Raw genomic sequence first — 18,292 nt, forward strand, 5'->3', positions numbered from 1 at the left:
GAACTTGTTTTAATTGTTTGGAAAATGTAGAATCAGAAACTCATGTGCTTATTGAATGTGTTGTATACAATGATATCAGAAGTGAACTATTTCAAAAAGCTAGGGAGATCATGCAAAACTTTGATAATATGTCTACTTTGGATAAACTTACTGTGGTTCTAGCTGATAACAGACTTTTTAAATTAACAGCTAAAACCTGCTCTCAGATTTTGAAAAAACGCCGTGAATGTATATATAAAAATAGCATCGCCTTCATATTATGGGGTGCTGAACGCCAGATAAAAGGTGAAAACTATATTTAGAAAAATGAAATTCAGGTGATATACTAATCAATGATGTATAACACTTTATGATTCTATGCAGCCAACGTTTGGAAAATACGATATAAAATTTTGTTAATCTCACTTATTTAGCACATCAAAAACACCCGAACAGGAAGGTGATAAAGCCGCATAATCCGTATCTTTCAGGGTCCGTAAAACAAACAATGACAAGATATGGTTGATTGGCTAACGATTGCCTCGTACCCCTTCCTCCCCCTCCTTGGTGGATATATATACATAATAATGCGAAGCACTTCAAAGGTAACACATGCATGAAAATACAAGAAAAGACTATATATTCAAAATTCAATCCTACACACTGACAGCTTCAGTTTGCGGCCGCCATTATTTTACCCACTGTAAAAAAATCCCATCAGCGTGAATGCGATGCTTTGAAGTGAGCTCATTATATAATCAAGCGTTTCAAACGCTTTTATGATCCGACGGACGTAACTTCATCCGGCAGAAGCTCCGTGCTATTGCAATTTGCAAGAGTTCAAGTGATAGACCACCTTCCAATAAAATCAGCTGACCAAAAACGGAATATCTGTTACGTAAATAATTTTTTTCCTTCTGTTATGTGGATTTCCTTCTTAAATGGGTTTTTTGGAACAAGAATAGAGTGAATATATTGAAACGAATTTCGTCCTCGTCTCTACTTGAGGGTTTCTCACTCAAGTCTAAAATACTGGGTTGTGATCACAGATCATCTGATTAGCCAATTATTGGAAAGAATAACTCAACGCCTCAATACAAGTTCATACATATAATTCTGGTTCTGCAGATACAGAGTCACAATGTGTAATCACACTCTCTATCACTCTAATTACTGTACAATTAGAGATTGTGCCAGAATATAGAAGTTATAAATGGTAGCGAGTACAAATGTACAATTATCTAAATTGATAGTTAAACTCCCTCTTATAATATATGACTTGTCTTTTTATAAAGAAACAACAAAGTGATAACTAAGATGCAATAGCAACAATCGTGACAACAGAATTAAGATAGTATTAACTCTGTATATTTAGTTAGTAGTTTATAGAAATTGATCAAGTAATAATCAATTTCTCTATTACAAGATTTCAACCCAAATATCTTGTAATAGATATACAAGAGAACTCTAGTCTCTTGTATTAACACATGTAATTATCTACAATATAATTTATGGAAATTGAGCAATGCATCAATTTCCCTATCACAAGATTCACAATTCCAAATATCTTGTAATAGAAATACTAGAGGCATTTAAACCACTATGTTTGTAATAAACACAACTATTTATAGAAATTGATCAAGTAATAATCAATTTCACTATTACAAGATTAACTATACCTTGTAATAGAAATACAAGAGTACGCTAGACCCTTGTATTATCCTATACAAATATTATAGAATTTAAGAAAAATTAATAGAAATTGATCAAGTAATAATCAATTTCACTATTACAAGATTAACTATATCTTGTAATAGAAATACAAGAGTACACTAGACTCTTGTATTATCTTAAGTACAATTTATAGAATTTAAGAATAATTTATAGAAATTGATCAAGTAATAATCAATTTCACTATTACAAGATTAACTAGTATCTTGTAATAGAGATACAAGAGTAAACTAGACCCTTGTATTATCCTAAGTACAAATTATTTATGGAAATTGATCAAGTTATCAATTCCTCTATTACAAGATTCATCTCTAAATATCATGTAATAATCCCTATTGAACAATAGACGATCAGTATTATAAGTTATGCCAACTTTCCTATAATCGATATAAGGGAGATAACTCCTGTATGCCTATCTACTAACGTGTCATGATGAGAACCAAAATGACGCAAGAATACGTATCCGATGCCGGGACCACTGTAGTGCAACTAGTACGGCAACGATGTTTTGACCCGTTTCCGGTATCGCTTCGGCGACATGAAGACCACGGTACTGTGCTTTGTATCACTAATTTGCTGGTGTTGCGGATGATACCCTGATGCATGGTATGTAGTGATCGCTGAAGAGTATGATAAGTTTCAACCAAACCAAAAAATGTATTATTATCTGTTTTCTTATATTTCAAAAAATGCATTTGAATATCACACATGACAGAAAACACAGCAAAATTTTTCGTTCAGCTTCGATTTGCCGACTTATATTGAGGTATAGTTTTACTGTGATTCAATATTGGAAATCTTTAGACTTTCCCGTTTCCATTGGTATATAATTTGTTTACAATAATGTTGAATATACTTATGAAATTCAACAATTTGTGTTCGATATCAGACTAGTGTCGCAACGGTTTTGAATTTCAATAGTGTACGGTTGAGACACAAGTTAAAAACAAAAGTAAGTGTACGGTTTGGATTTCTTTCTTTCAGATAATGACATGAAAATAGACCAATTTGTGTACTATTATTAGAATTAAATTCATCAGACATAATATTTAACGTGTACGCGGTTAGACGACTTAGGAAAGCTTCAAGTAAAGTAAGTAATGTTTTCTTAATTTTGTAGTAGACTAGAAATGGGTATTATCCCGTAATGCGCTTGATATAAAGTAACCTTGTTCATGTCATATTTTTGCATACATTGGCTATTGTAATTAAAAAACCCCGTATCAAATAGCACGCACAATGACTCAAATATACTTATAAATACTTGGTGCGATAATAGAAATATATATATCATATGACTGTGTTTTAACTTATCCGCGCCATGATAGATATGCGAAAACAACCAGTTTATGTCACACACCAATGCATGTCAAAATATGACAACGAATGCTTAATTACACTAATGATACATGCAAAAATATTACACGGGCAAAATCACTAGTCGTTCCAGTTATAAAGAAAAAATCTGACGTAATTTCAATAACGATGAAGGGACATCAAGAAACCAAGATGTTACGCCCACAAGAGTCTGATAATTAGATAAAGTTGTATCAATGTACACCCAACACATTGCCCATGGACCATTTTATACGATTTTAAAAGGAAAAGGTATCGCTATTTCCAACGTTAGTAATCTGTTTCTTTAGACTTCCTAGAAATATGATTTTTGGCCGCTAAAGCGCAGGTGTGGTAGATTTTTTTTTTTGTGTGTGTGTGTCGGGGAGCTTTCCACCTTTCGCAATATATACGTATACTTAGTAGAATGTGATTTAACCGATTTTTTATCTAGACCCCTTAAACGTGTAAACATGGTCTATGGGTTCTTTGGTTGGTCCATATTGAAATGAACTGTAGCTTATTCAATTATCCTTGTGGTTACGCTAGGAATTGAGGACGGCGGTACAAGATGTCCGACTCTATGGCAAATTCTCCCAAAATAGTTTTTGTTGGTATGCAATAAAAAAATTCATAAATTCAAAAGTTTTCAAGAGTAAAAACTCTTTAATTCCACATCAAAGGATTGGAGAGACCTATAGGCATTGTAATTATGGGCATAAAAACAGTATACGAAATCATGTACATATCAGATGCAGGTACACACATCTCATTCGTATAATAAAAATGTACCTAATTAGTATAATAGTATATATGCATTGGTCAGTGTGACCGAGTGGACAGCTGCAAACTATTGTTTTAAAGGTGAACTGGACAAATGTAATTAATGCCACAGCTAGGGATCTGATAATTATTTACAGTTCATAGATTTATGCACATTAATTATGATGTAATCGTGGACCCACAAGAGTACCCAAAGACCATTTTAGACGTTTAAAGGGTCTATATCCTATTCTACATTGTACTCTGTGTGTTTAATGTAGAATAGGATTTTTACTGGGTTTTTTTAATTTACGTCCCTAAAACATCTAAAAATAGTCTATGGGCATTCTGATGGGGCCATAATTATAGAAACTGTAACTAATTCTCAGATCCCTGTGCTTAATACGTTACGGTTTGATTCTATTACGCATGGAGATGCCATCATATAAATACCAAACCGTTGCAATCTCAAACTCCAAACCGTACACTTTTTCGCAATATCATCGATCAAAACCGTTGCGCAAAGACTGACACAACGATGTAAACAATGGGTCAAACACTCTTTATTCTTCATCAAATTTAGCAAAGTGCATATCAGATTGATGCATATGATCCTAATAATTTGTTTCTCAGTCAAATCTTGTGAATATCTTGGATAATAAGCAAGATTCAGATGAAAACTTGAAGTTTTTGCTAGGAACTCGCATCAAGCTGTATGTAAGTGTCACAATTGTATGATAAATAGGAGTACTTTGCGTGAAATCACGATCTTAATACAAGGTAGGATATCTAATTAACACTTGAGCTAAATATCGGTCTGCAACACCATGCGCAATGTATTTAAACTCTTCAAGTTGGAACCTACCTGCTCGGTACTCGTATATCGAAGCGATACCGGAAACGGATCAAAACATCGTTGCCGTACTAGTTACACTACAGTGATGCCGGGAGGAGACGTTAAAAATCACAGCGAAGTGAAGAGTTTTACGTACCGTGACGCTATATAAAAAAATCACAGCATGAATGAAGAGTTTTACGTACCGTGACGCTAAATATAACGTTTCGGGGCACGAGAAAAGATAGGAAATGGAGTAGGAAGAGCAGAGTATATAGAGAAAGCATAGAGTGAGGAGTCGTCTGCTATACCTATATATCTATTAATTTGGAAGACGACTCCTAGATTCTAAAATGTCCTACCATGGCATCGTCTAGCAGTAACTAGCCCTACCCATCAAGAGCAGAGGGAAAGGAAGGAACCTAATCTATCAATTTGGTATATAGATTCTATAATTTTGAAGCCCTTCTAATTTATCTATGTGAAAATATCTAAGCTATGACCTGTACCTATACCTAACCTCTGGGCCGGCGTTATCACACCTACTCTTCATCGAAAGACCGCAGAGGGGTTTTTATCGTGCAAGGCTGGGCATCCTCACACGGGAAATGACAATGAAAAATCACAGTAATCGCTCCGCCTTATATACCCCTCGGGCGTCCACATTTCCTTATATGGGAAAAAGTGAAGGCAAAGTGGAGGACCTCCAGACTGTTTACAACAATAACAGTCGCACATTGCCGACGTCACAATATAGTGCCAAAAATGAAAGCACAAAGAAAAGGTTATACATAACATAAAACAACTGTTTATCAACTGAAAAATGCTCTGTACATACTCAAAATATAGTTACATATCTCTGATTCCGTTTCCAAGTCGTAATTAAAAATGTACACAAAAACCAGCCGGACCGTCAGCGTCAACAGTTTCACCGTGAAAGCAGTACAACTGCTCGGACCGAATATGTTAAACCTGTGACAGTGAGTTTTTATCCGCAAACACGACGCAATGACCAAGTGAAGTGTAATTGTCGTTGTTTGCACTTAAATATGAAGCATAACATATCCAATAGCATTTATTAATTACTAGATTAATACCAGATTGTTGTCCGCCATGTTGGATTTTGCGTACTGGACCGTGAGTGTACCATTTAACGAACCCGTTCCAAGTTGGCACATCCGGAACGTTCCGCTAAATGGAACACGCGGCAGCTGATCGTCAGTCAGCTGATCTCAAATGAACATTCGTTACATTATGAATAAAAAATTAATCAAAGAATTCAGGTCCGTTATTTCCATAAATTGAACCTTTGTAACAGTGCATAATTAATGGTTACTGAATCATCTGGCTGCGCCCTTTAAAGCCACACTATATGTCACTATCAACAAAAATTCAAGTTAAATTCTACTCCGATATTGTGAGTATTTGTAGATGTAGTTGAAATTAAGATATATTAAATAATATTTGTAATGTTTTTTAATAACTTTAGTACAGCAGTTGTTGAAAGTCGATACATGAACAGAAGTCGGAAAGTTCATGACCCCTTTTCGGAAGAGTTCGGACAGACGTGCGCGTTACGTACAATAGTTACGGTCACATGACGTTCTCGGCAACAACGTTACAATGTCTGCTAACTTCGGCTTGTTTGACTAAGCGGGGACCACCTAGCGATGTTTAATATTTATTTGATTTTTATCAAAGTATTCCGAATCATAATCGCTCATCTTGACTTCGATTTAGTCCTGTCTCTGCATGATTTACAACAGGATCTCTTTTTCAACATTCTTCAAAATCATGAAAAAAATAAGAGAGATGCGGATATTGGGCCTTTAATGCCTTGCCTTCAGTCAAATTAATATGTTTGTAATATGGCACCTGTTAATATATTGGAATAAAAATCAATTATCGGACTACAAGTCGGACTAATTCTAACTCTTCTGAGGCTTTGTCTAAATTCGTAATATTATTTTTGAGACAATCCCCAGTGGCTCATATTACGTTTTGAGATAATCACAATGGGTTGACATTTTTGTTACCGGAAGAATAAGTAGCGCCACCTGGAATCTACTTCCGTGAAAACAACACTGCAGATTGTGAGGACAAGGTGTCTACACTGTGTTTACATTTAAAAATGCTGCTTGCGAAGGATGATTGAGTTCAACAAGTACGATCTTTACATCAAGCCGCTATGATATCTCAACATATACGTATTGGGTTTTATTTTGTGTTAATGATAGATCTGTAACTACATCGATATCGGGCACTGGTCACAACGTTCTGTCAAAGATAGAAACACTCCGGTACCCTCTTATAGCATATATAAGGGATATTTCTATATGTAATAATATTCATGGACAGAACTTCAAAATGTAGGCCGAATAACCAAGTCCTGTCTCCATTTCGTTTCCGACAGTGCTAGACAGGATACATAATTAACAGGAAACAATTCTGGTCATGGTACTGTACTAAGATATTGGGAAAACCATTTCACAATTTTAAGAAGCTTGAGATACTGTTGAAATACCATATCTTATAGCTATATGATTAGGCGGTTACAATATGTACGCTATACCCGAGCCAGTGTCACATAAGTAAACCACAATGGCACTGTCAACTGAGGATTTAATAAAATAGTTTTATGAGTGATTTGAGTATTTCTAGATACGAAGTTGATTTACCCCACTGGTGCAGGCCAAAGTTCTGCATGTACATGTAAGACATTATTGTGTAATGCCAAAAGCGAGCCAGTTTGAACATTTCACATGCTAGTGACATAGTGGGAGCTTCCAGCATGATACCAACTAGTTGAACTACTCAAACTTCCATTATTACTGCTTTATTTAATTTGCTTCTGAAGAGTGATATATATGCGACTTGATTATAGTGCACTAGCTCTATAGCTCTTACACAAATTTGTCGGTTTAAACCATATTAATCAAATGATTAAGAAAATGTTTGATTGGCATTTTAAAGGTTAAAATATGTTCTGTTGATTGATAGTTTCAGGAATGTTCAATAAAGTAGGACACAGTACAAAGAACCAGTTCCTTGAACAGACTAAGGCTGCCCGGGCTGAAAGGGCCCAGGAGAAAGAACGTGACAAAAATGCCATAATATTACAGGTAGGTTATAGAAAGGTATGAGCAAAAATGCAACAATTTATTTAAGTCCAGAACACTAGATTTTCAAATTTTGATAAGTCCCAATACAAAGAAATATATATAGAGTTCTCAAAATTTTGGTGAGTCCCACAGGAAAATCATGAGTCCAGGACTTGTCTTAATTAGCGAGTCCCGTAAATCAATGAAAATGCATAATAATTATAATAATATACATGTCTTATTAATACACTTGATAACATATTGATTCAAAGACTTGTCTCTTATCTCAACAAGTTAAAATGTGCAATATTTGCAATAATAACTAGGTAAGTAAAATAGCATAATGTAGAAATTAGGTCATGAAATATATATTATTAGAGGATGACAATTAACCACAAATCATATTTCAATTTTAAAGAAAGAGAATATTTATAGTAATAATTCCATTTGACATGCATGAACATCAATATCATAAAGATGACACTGGTGTCTGCAAATGTTCATGTTCAATTTCACTATGAACCAGTGTGAACTATATATGCTGGCACATATATAGAGTAATAAACTAATATTCATTTTGAAAAATTTGATATGCGCAATTTTAAACCTGTTGTGTATATATATACATAATATTTGTATATTATTACCATTAGGAGATGGGTTTATATAGGCTTCAGCTTCATCCCCCCCATTAGACATTAAAGGCCCAAAGTAACTTTTTTGTATAGAGTAAATAAAGTAGAGGTTGTTATTAAAGATACTCCACCGCTGACAAATGGTATTTTTCTCTATCGAAAACAGGAGCAGACGATTTAGTATTTTTATTCAGTTACAAAAGTTACTTACTTTACACCATTACCATCATTGAAAAGTTTGAGCTTCTAATTTTACTTCAAGATAAAAATATTAAGAGTAATTAATTGTATTCCGAAAAAAAAATCCCTGGCATTATGTCCTATATGGAATCAAGTACTGATTGTGCATACACTAAAAGCAAAATAAATTATCTTATATTATTTTTTGTGTTAATTAGACATATACACACACGATTAAACACCAATTATTGTTAAAATGATGAGTATCATTTATGCTCTGCCGGCGGTGGAGCATCTTTAATTAACTTTTAATTTTTGGATCGGAAACAAAGAGGGCATTAAAAGACATTTCTTATCAAGAACTTAGCCCCTGACCATGTATATGTTATTGTATTTATATTGCTTGCGGTTAAGTTATCTTGATTATGAAATATTTTTCAGGCACATATAAGGGGATTCCTGACCAGGCGGAGGTTTCAGAAAGGATTAAAGTATGTACTGACTTAATTCTGGGTTTTCTACCTCAATAACATTTTCATCGCGATTTAATTTCATGATTAAAGATAAAATGGTCTATCATACTTGCATTAAAATCTTTTTGTGGTAATTTATTTTTGCTAATTCTAATCACTCACAAAATATGCGAAAATTAATCGTACTAAAAAATTTGTTAGTTCTCAGTGGTGAAATTTGGAGTTTAATGAGCATGCATTATTTCCGTTATTTCTCAAATAAAAAAATTTGTATATGAATATAGTTCTTTCGCCATATTTATTAATTTCAAGTCAATATATCTAATCTTCATAAATTTTCTTGAATATCAATTTTTTGTCGTCAATTTTGCTTCAACAATGTAGTAATATAATACATTTTGTAAATCCTGGATATATATTTATTTTTAAAGCACTAGTGTCAATGACCTCCTGCAGATTCCAGAAAATCCAGAAGATGAATACAAACCAAAACTACTACCAGGTAAAACTTTGTCATCTTAGAAAGTTTGTTTTTCGGAGAAGAATGTAGTACATTTGTGTTGTGTCTCCTTTAGATTGTGAGGTTCGCACCACAGTATATTTGTGTTGTGTCTCCTTTAGATTGTGAGGTTTGCACCACATTATATTTGTGTTGTGTCTCCTTTAGATTGTGAGGTTCGCACCACAGTATATTTGTGTTGTGTCTCCTTTATATTGTGGGGTTTGCACTGCAGTATATTTGTGTTGTGTCTCCTTTAGAAAATGCGGTTTGCACCACAGTATATTTGTGTTGTGTCTCCTTTCGATTGTGAGGTTCGCATCACAGTATATTTGTGTTGTTTCTCCTTTAGATTGTGAGGTTCGCACCACAGTATATTTGTGATGTGTCTCCTTTAGATTGTGAGGTTTGCACCACAGTATTTTTGTGTTGTGTCTCCTTTAGATTGTGAGGTTTGCACCACAGTATTTTTGTGTTGTGTCTCCTTTAGATTGTGAGGTTCGCACCACAGTATATAATATGTTGTGTCTCCTTTAGATTGTGAAGTTTGCACCAAAGTATATTTGTGTTGTGTCTCCTTTACATTGTGATGTTCGCACCACAGTATATTTGTGTTGTGTCTCCTTTAGATTGTGAGGTTCGCACCACAGTATATTTGTGTTGTGTCTCCTTTAGATTGTGAGGTTTGCACCACAGTATATTTGTGTTGTGTCTCCTTTAGATTGTGAGGTTTGCACCACATTATATTTGTGTTGTGTCTCCTTTAGATTGTGAGGTTTGCACCACAGTATATTTGTGTTGTGTCTCCTTTAGATTGTGAAGTTCGCACCAAAGTATATTTGTGTTGTGTCTCCTTTACATTGTGATGTTCGCACCACAGTATATTTGTGTTGTGTCTCCTTTAGATTGTGAGGTTCACACCACAGTATATTTGTGTAGTGTCTCTTTTAATGTGTGCAGTTTGCGCCACAGTATATTTGTGTTGTGTCTCCTTTAGATTGTGAGGTTCGCATCACAGTATATTTGTGTTGTGTCTCCTTTAGATTGTGAGGTTCGCACCACAATATATTTGTGTTGTGTCCCCTTTAGATTGTGAAGTTCGCACCAAAGTACATTTGTGTTGTGTCTCCTTTACATTGTGATGTTCGCACCACAGTATATTTGTGTTATGTCTCCTTTAGATTGTGAGATTCGCACCACAGTACATATATTTGTGTTGTGTCTCCTTTAGATTGTGAGGTTCGCACCACAGTATATAATATGTTGTGTCTCCTTTAGATTGTGAAGTTCGACCAAAGTATATTTGTGTTGTGTCTCCTTTACATTGTGATGTTCGCACCACAGTATATTTGTGTTGTGTCTCCTTTAGATTGTGAGGTTTGCACCACAGTATATTTGTGTTGTGTCTCCTTTAGATTGTGAGGTTTGCACCACAGTATATTTATGTTGTGTCTCCTTTAGATTGTGAGGTTTGCACCACAGTATATTTGTGTTGTGTCTCCTTTAGATTGTGAGGTTCGCACCACAGTATATTTGTGTTGTGTCTCCTTTAGATTGTGAGGTTTGCACCACAGTATATTTGTGTTGTGTCTCCTTTAGATTGTGAGGTTTGCACCACAGTATATTTGTGTTGTGTCTCCTTTAGATTGTGAGGTTTGCACCACAGTATATTTGTGTTGTGTCTCCTTTAGAGTGTGAGGTTTGCACCACAGTATATTTGTGTTGTGTCTCCTTTAGATTGTGAGGTTCGCATCACATTATATTTGTGTTGTGTCTCCTTTAGATTGTGAGGTTCGCACCACAGTATATTTGTGTTGTGTCTCCTTTATATTGTGGGGTTTGCACTGCAGTATATTTGTGTTGTGTCTCCTTTAGAAAATGCGGTTTGCACCACAGTATATTTGTGTTGTTTCTCCTTTCGATTGTGAGGTTCGCATCACAGTATATTTGTGTTGTTTCTCCTTTAGATTGTGAGGTTCGCACCACAGTATATTTGTGATGTGTCTCCTTTAGATTGTGAGGTTTGCACCACAGTATTTTTGTGTTGTGTCTCCTTTAGATTGTGAGGTTTGCACCACAGTATTTTTGTGTTGTGTCTCCTTTAGATTGTGAGGTTCGCACCACAGTATATAATATGTTGTGTCTCCTTTAGATTGTGAAGTTTGCACCAAAGTATATTTGTGTTGTGTCTCCTTTACATTGTGATGTTCGCACCACAGTATATTTGTGTTGTGTCTCCTTTAGATTGTGAGGTTCGCACCACAGTATATTTGTGTTGTGTCTCTTTTAATGTGTGCAGTTTGCGCCACAGTATATTTGTGTTGTGTCTCCTTTAGATTGTGAGGTTTGCACCACAGTATATTTGTGTTGTGTCTCCTTTAGATTGTGAGGTTCGCACCACAGTATATTTGTGTTGTGTCTCCTTTAGATTGTGAGGTTCGCACCACAGTATATTTGTGTTGTGTCTCCTTTAGATTGTGAGGTTCGCACCACAGTATATTTGTGTTGTGTCTCCTTTAGATTGTGAGATTCGCACCACAGTACAGTCAAACCTCGATGATTCGAACTTCGATGAATCGAATTTCTCGCTGTATCGAACTTTTTGTCCGGTCCCGAATTTCTTCCCTATATAACATTACTAACTAACCCATGTATGAATCGAAGTTTTATGAATCGAAGTTCTCGATGTATCGAACTTTTTTCATGGACCATTTGTTATAGAATCATAGGTAACTGACACTCGATGATTCGAACAAAAATTTACCTGTACAGATCAGGTGTTCGCCGATACCCCGCGGCATGCTGTCACACCTAGCTGTCTCGCGACGGCCATTCGCCGGACAATAGGGATTATGACAGCTTGTCTTGCTAGCTTGATATCATAATTAATATCATTAATATCACTAATCAGACCGATACCCGGTGCTTTTTTTTTTACAAGCTGCGTTATTATATCATTAGTACGGCAAAGATACAGTTAGTCGTTATTGATGTTCGCCGCCGCCATTGGTAGCGGTTTGTAGAATTTACGGAACGGTAAATAGCGAGCCACATTATTATTAACTCATACTCAAAACTGTTACATTGCACAACTTTGGCATAAATACTGGAGCAAATCGATCATTCTAAATCGAAGTATTTTGTAGGTGTTGTAGCGCTTTCGGTTCCTCTTTTTTAGTTTCGTTTTTACAACGTGTTTTCGTTTAAATATTCATTCCGTAATATTAACCATCGTTTAAATATATAGTCGCCAAACGAACACTTGTACATGGGTTAGGCCTAGTACACGCAAGTCTTGTTTATAATATACATATGTATTGCTAACGATAGCAATACATGTGATTAATTGCATACTTCGTTTTTATTTTGTTTTGCTTGTGGTAAATACAATGATTATAAAGTTTACGGAACGGAGACGACATGTACACAACTACCACAGTTGGTCATGGTAAAAAAAAACATCGGTCTAATTTCAACCACGAATAATTCGAATTCTCGATGTTTCGAAGTTTTTCTGGCGGTCCCTTGAACTTCGATACATCGAGGTTTGACTGTATATTTGTGTTGTGTCTCCTTTAGATTGTGAGGTTCGCACCACAGTATATTGAGGTTTTGTCAGCTATACAGTTCTAGTGTTATCTCAATGAATTAGACAATATATTATTATAAGACATATACATTTTATTTTAATAGTTTTGAGCAACTGGAATTTACAAACTGATAGATCTGGTAATGTACAAATGTTTTTATTACATATTAACTTATCAAATATTTTTAACTTTGAAATTAAATTTTCTTTTTTTTTCTTTTCTTTATACAGCCCTGGAGGCTTACAGGAAAATAAAACAATTTTTCTTTATATATTCAAGAGAAAATGACAAAAAGGTAAGACTCCTGATAATATTTAAATGTATAAAAAATCTGTAAAAATTTTGCAATTATTTATTTTATGCCAGGCATTCATTTCATTTGTTACGAAAACACCACGTTATTACCATAACCCATGATGTTATAGCTGTCAACCGCTGGTCATTTCATACTAGTGACATTATATATATAACAACAAGAATCGGCTACTCAAAAGAGAGCAAGGTGATTAAATGTAAATAAATTAACTCAGTGCTTTCACCATCAGCTTATATTAAAGCTAGATATTATGTATTTTGTGCAAATAAATTATATTTCATGAATTTGTAAAAGATTTGTATTTATATCACAATCCATGCATAATATTATCCCACCTTTGTTTGTTTTAGAAATTTGAGTATCTCTGTCGGTACTTGTTGTCATCTATGGATACAGAACAAATTAAGGTAGGCTTGTATACAATACATCTGAAAATCAATACAGAGTTATCTCCCCATGTCTGTATAGTCTAACAATTATTTATAGTTGTCTCCCCTTGTTTGTGTATAGAATGAGGTTCTTATTCTTGTATAATGTATTGTGTGCAGCAATTATATGCATTTCCAGTTTTGTTCTTAAAAATATACATACCCGGTATATATTTTGTTGCTGTTGCACTTTTATTTCCATTTACCCATTAAAATTTGTTTTAATATATATTATAGCTGTGTTACATGTCCCTGACCATGATGTTCTTTAATATATGTTATAGCTGTGTTACATGTCCGTGACCATGATGTTCTTTAATATATGTTATAGCTGTGTTACATGTCCCTGACCATGATGTTCTTTAATATATGTTATAGCTGTGTTACATGTCCGTGACCATGATGTTCTTTAATATATGTAACTGCTGTGCTACATGTCCGTGACCATGATGTTCTATAATATATGTAATAGCTGTGCTACATGTCCGTGACCATGACGTTCTTTAATTTATGTTATAGCTGTGCTACGTATCTGTGGCCCTGATGAAGCCTTACGTTGTGGAATGGATCCAACAGACCAAGAATATCATGTGGCACAGTTGCTCCTGTCTAAGAACCCTCAGGGTCTGTATCTAGTGTAGGTTTGATCTGGCTACAGAGTCATCAACATTGCTTTAAAACTTAAGGACATTTCTTAATTTAAAATTCTCCTGAGGTAAGCATTACAGAAGTTATGATAATTAAGTTAGGGAATGTTGATGACAATGTTGATGACACTGGGCTCAGATATTTCCATAATTATCTAAATTATTCACCCCACAAAATTGATGATGAACCTTTGAATCAGAAAAGTTCAAATGTCTTCAGGGATGAATGAGGTGTAATGTTGACCTCTGTAATGTCATTTGTTTATCATAGGTCAATAATTTGGTAAGAAAATGACATAATTTGAATTGCAATGTAATAAATTCAATTGATATGTGCTGTATGAATTTAAAAAAATTATCTATTATTTATAATTAAATCATACTGTTATATGAGCCATACATAACTTTCATACTCTCGAATCAAGAAGAGCTTTTGATATTTTATTTCACACCAAATATTACTTCCATTTTGAAAATGACAATACTGTACAATGCAATGTAACAAGCATGAATAAGAGCTAAAAATGATTTTTGGCAGTACTGCCAAAAACCATTACATTTCAGTGAATGAGTACATACAGTCAGACCATTGTGGTTTACAATTTCATTTAACATTTTTGCAATGTTATAAGTAAGTGTAAAAGTGATTTCTGCAGGTATGTTTCCATCTAAACATACATAAGGCATAAAAAATAAGCATGTTACAGTGCTTAAATCCTGCTTATAGATAATGTTTACAGGGCTTCATACATGTTCGTCTGTCCATTGGAATGATTTTCACAGCTTAATTCATCAAACATGATGGTTTTCAATAGATAATTGAAGAAAAAAAAACATGTCAAAATTTTTGCCCATTTACAGCACATATAACTTACAGGATTTCTTTTTTATTCTTCTTACAAAAGAACCAGAAACTATGAGAGCAAGCATTCGCTTCTTAATTTTATAACCACCTCCCAAACCACTATCTTTTCCGTGTATGCTCCTTTTCTTGCAAAATTTATATGGGAGGGAGTATAAGATGACCTTTTTGATGGCAGTTGTACTTACTTGTGCCTCTACCTCTAATCAAGGTCAAATACAGGTCAAAGTAAGATCTCCAAAAGTAATTGGATGGTGACTACTTTGTATGACAGTAAATTATTCCGTCTTTAGAGTTATCAAGATGAAAAATAAAGAGTCTGTTATGTTACAGCCTGAAAACCACACAGAGATGCAGTCCATCATGTTACACTTGCGGATGTTGATAACATTCACGAGTACCAGTACATGGAAAATACTCCGAGGAAAGTCAGGTACAATAAAAAAAATACTACCTTAGTTCCAGTATCTGCAGCAGGCTATCAATCGTTTAGGAGTTTCATTATCTTTCAGGAGAGGCAATACAATTGTTATTTCAGGGGGTACTTTCTATACTATCTAATGTAATTGAGGCAAAATCATGTGGTACCACAATCAGGTTTAACCAGCAAAAAGAACTGGGTACCACGTGATATTGAAAGCCCTGATTGTTAATGTTCATCTTTCCTGTCCTTTCTATATTATGTTGATAGGTTTATCGGTAGTTATCTGTGAAACAGTGTAATCAAGTACAATTTTTAGCTCGCCTATTCGAAGAATAGGGGGAGCTAATGTTGTCACCACGGCGTCGGCGTCAGCGTTGGCGTCCCATTTCACGTTAAAGTTTTTGAGCAAGTTTCTGTTTCGTCAATTGTTTTAGTTAAAGTCATCATAAATGTTTATGATTTTATTTTCCTAATGTGTATGGATGCTGAACGGGATAATACAACCAATTTGGGGCCCTTTAGGGGTTCTTTGAGTCTGTTAATTTGTCATATTTCCATGTTACAGTTTTTGAGCAAGTTTCTATTTTGTCTATTGTTTAAGCTTAAGTCATCATAAATGTTTATGATTTTATTTTCCTAATGTGTATGGATGCTGAACGTGATAATACAATTAATTTGGGGCCCTTTAGGTTTTTTTTGAGTCTGTTAATTTGTCATATTTCCATGTTTAAATAGTAAATACTTGAACATCAACTTCTTCTGAATAGGCGAGCTTTGTTGTTCTCCAACAGCTCTTGTTAGTCAAGATAGTTGAATAACAAATGTCCTTTGTGTAAAGGTTCTCATGAACAGAAGATGTGTTATTTTTATGTTAATGTTTTACATACTCAAGATTGTTTGTTTTCTTCTCCTTATCCGTAATCAGTGTACATGTTTGACTGTTATTTTTGTAATGATCCTCATTGTCAATATCAGTTAATTGTTATCTACAGGTGAGCCACTGGCCTCTATGATGAATCAACTCTGTAACAATCTGATGGGAAATCTCAACACTAAAGGAATGTATCCGATTCTTCAGGTTAGTTACCTCCCTTATTTAATTATCTCCCTTGTGTACTTAATTTCATTTCTCAGATATCTCCCTTATTCTTACATTCCTTATAATTAATGACAATCTCTCCCAGGGTTCATTGCGGTCCCCACATTCACCTCTGTCAACGGCTTACAAACTAGCCGTCTGTTGACCTCAGGTCACAGAATATTACGTCACGACGATTGTTAAATACATTGCGCCCCATTTATATATGACATCAAATTGATTGTTTTTGAAACGGCGGGCTTCGTATGCAAATCATGACTATTTACTTACAAGTAAATATAGTGTATCTGTAAAAGAATCCATTATTGTTTGGTTTGATATTGAATGATCAAATTGTATCATGTCAGAACTGACAGTCGTTTACAAGAAAATGATACAAAATGAAATATGTATTAAAGAATTTAGTATGCAACCAATATACTTTTACAAGAATCTTGAAATTTCACAAGGTCGTTTACAGAGGTTAAATTTTGGAAACCGCAATGCACCCTAGGAGAGATTGAATGAATGGTTCTTTATATCATGTGACTCGCTTACATTATAATATCCCTTCCCTTACATGGTTATCTCCCTTACCCTTACATTCCATATATCCAGTGAATGGTTCTTTATATCATGTGACTCGCTTACATTATAGTATCTCTTCCCTTACATGGTTATCTCCCTTACCCTTACATTCCATATATCCAGTGAATGGTTCTTTATATCATGTGACTCGCTTACATTATAGTATCTCTTCTCTTACATGGTTATCTCCCTTACCCTTACATTCCATATATCCAGTGAATGGTTCTTTATATCATGTGACTCGCTTACATTATATATCTTCTTACATGGTTTCTCCTTCTTACATCATGTATGTTCTTACTTATAGTATCAGGTTATCCCTACCTTATTCCATATATCAGTGAATGGTTCTTTATATCATGTGACTCGCTTACATTATAGTATCTCTTCTCTTACATGTTATTCCCTTACCTTACATTCCATATATCTAGTGAATGGTTCTTTATATCATGTGACTCTCTTACATTATAGTATCTCTTCTCTTACATGGTTATCTCCCTTACATGTTTACTTGAAGGTTTAAACTTTAATGAAAAGATCCATGTCTATTTGTGATATAGAAACTCAGATTTATTTTGAATGAAATGGAAAACAAATTACCCAAATTAAATTTTAAAAAAATCTGGCTTAGCTTTTCACAATTTTATTGTATTCTATTGACTGGTTACTTCATTAATATATTTATAGGGATTACTAACTCGTGGCCTGGCTGCCTCCAAACCTGCCTTCAAACACGCCTCTTTGTCAGCAGTCATCACCTTAGCTTTACGGTAAGGCTCTATTTGTCAGTGTCATTCCGCATAGATAGTTTAGGTTCCATAATGACATT

The 18,292-nt window shown here is 34.6% G+C and overlaps 1 protein-coding gene across 1 annotated transcript in view; it reads left to right on the forward strand.

The window, feature by feature from the left end:
• The first annotated feature begins 6,705 nt into the window (after nt 1-6,705).
• The window catches only part of LOC138331935 (ubiquitin-protein ligase E3B-like), a 39,499-nt gene continuing 27,912 nt past the window's right edge, over nt 6,706-18,292 (forward strand). Inside the window, exons 1-10 of the mRNA XM_069279803.1 lie at nt 6,706-6,806; nt 7,643-7,764; nt 9,000-9,049; nt 9,463-9,533; nt 13,351-13,415; nt 13,787-13,843; nt 14,384-14,488; nt 15,707-15,806; nt 16,790-16,875; nt 18,151-18,233. Of these exons, the coding sequence (XP_069135904.1) occupies nt 7,651-7,764; nt 9,000-9,049; nt 9,463-9,533; nt 13,351-13,415; nt 13,787-13,843; nt 14,384-14,488; nt 15,707-15,806; nt 16,790-16,875; nt 18,151-18,233 (731 nt within the window). The 5' untranslated portion in view covers nt 6,706-6,806; nt 7,643-7,650. The remainder of the gene's footprint in view (nt 6,807-7,642; nt 7,765-8,999; nt 9,050-9,462; nt 9,534-13,350; nt 13,416-13,786; nt 13,844-14,383; nt 14,489-15,706; nt 15,807-16,789; nt 16,876-18,150; nt 18,234-18,292) is intronic.

This window comes from Argopecten irradians, chromosome 9 (genome assembly GCF_041381155.1).
Source record: "Argopecten irradians isolate NY chromosome 9, Ai_NY, whole genome shotgun sequence".
Taxonomy (NCBI): Eukaryota; Metazoa; Mollusca; class Bivalvia; order Pectinida; family Pectinidae; genus Argopecten; species Argopecten irradians.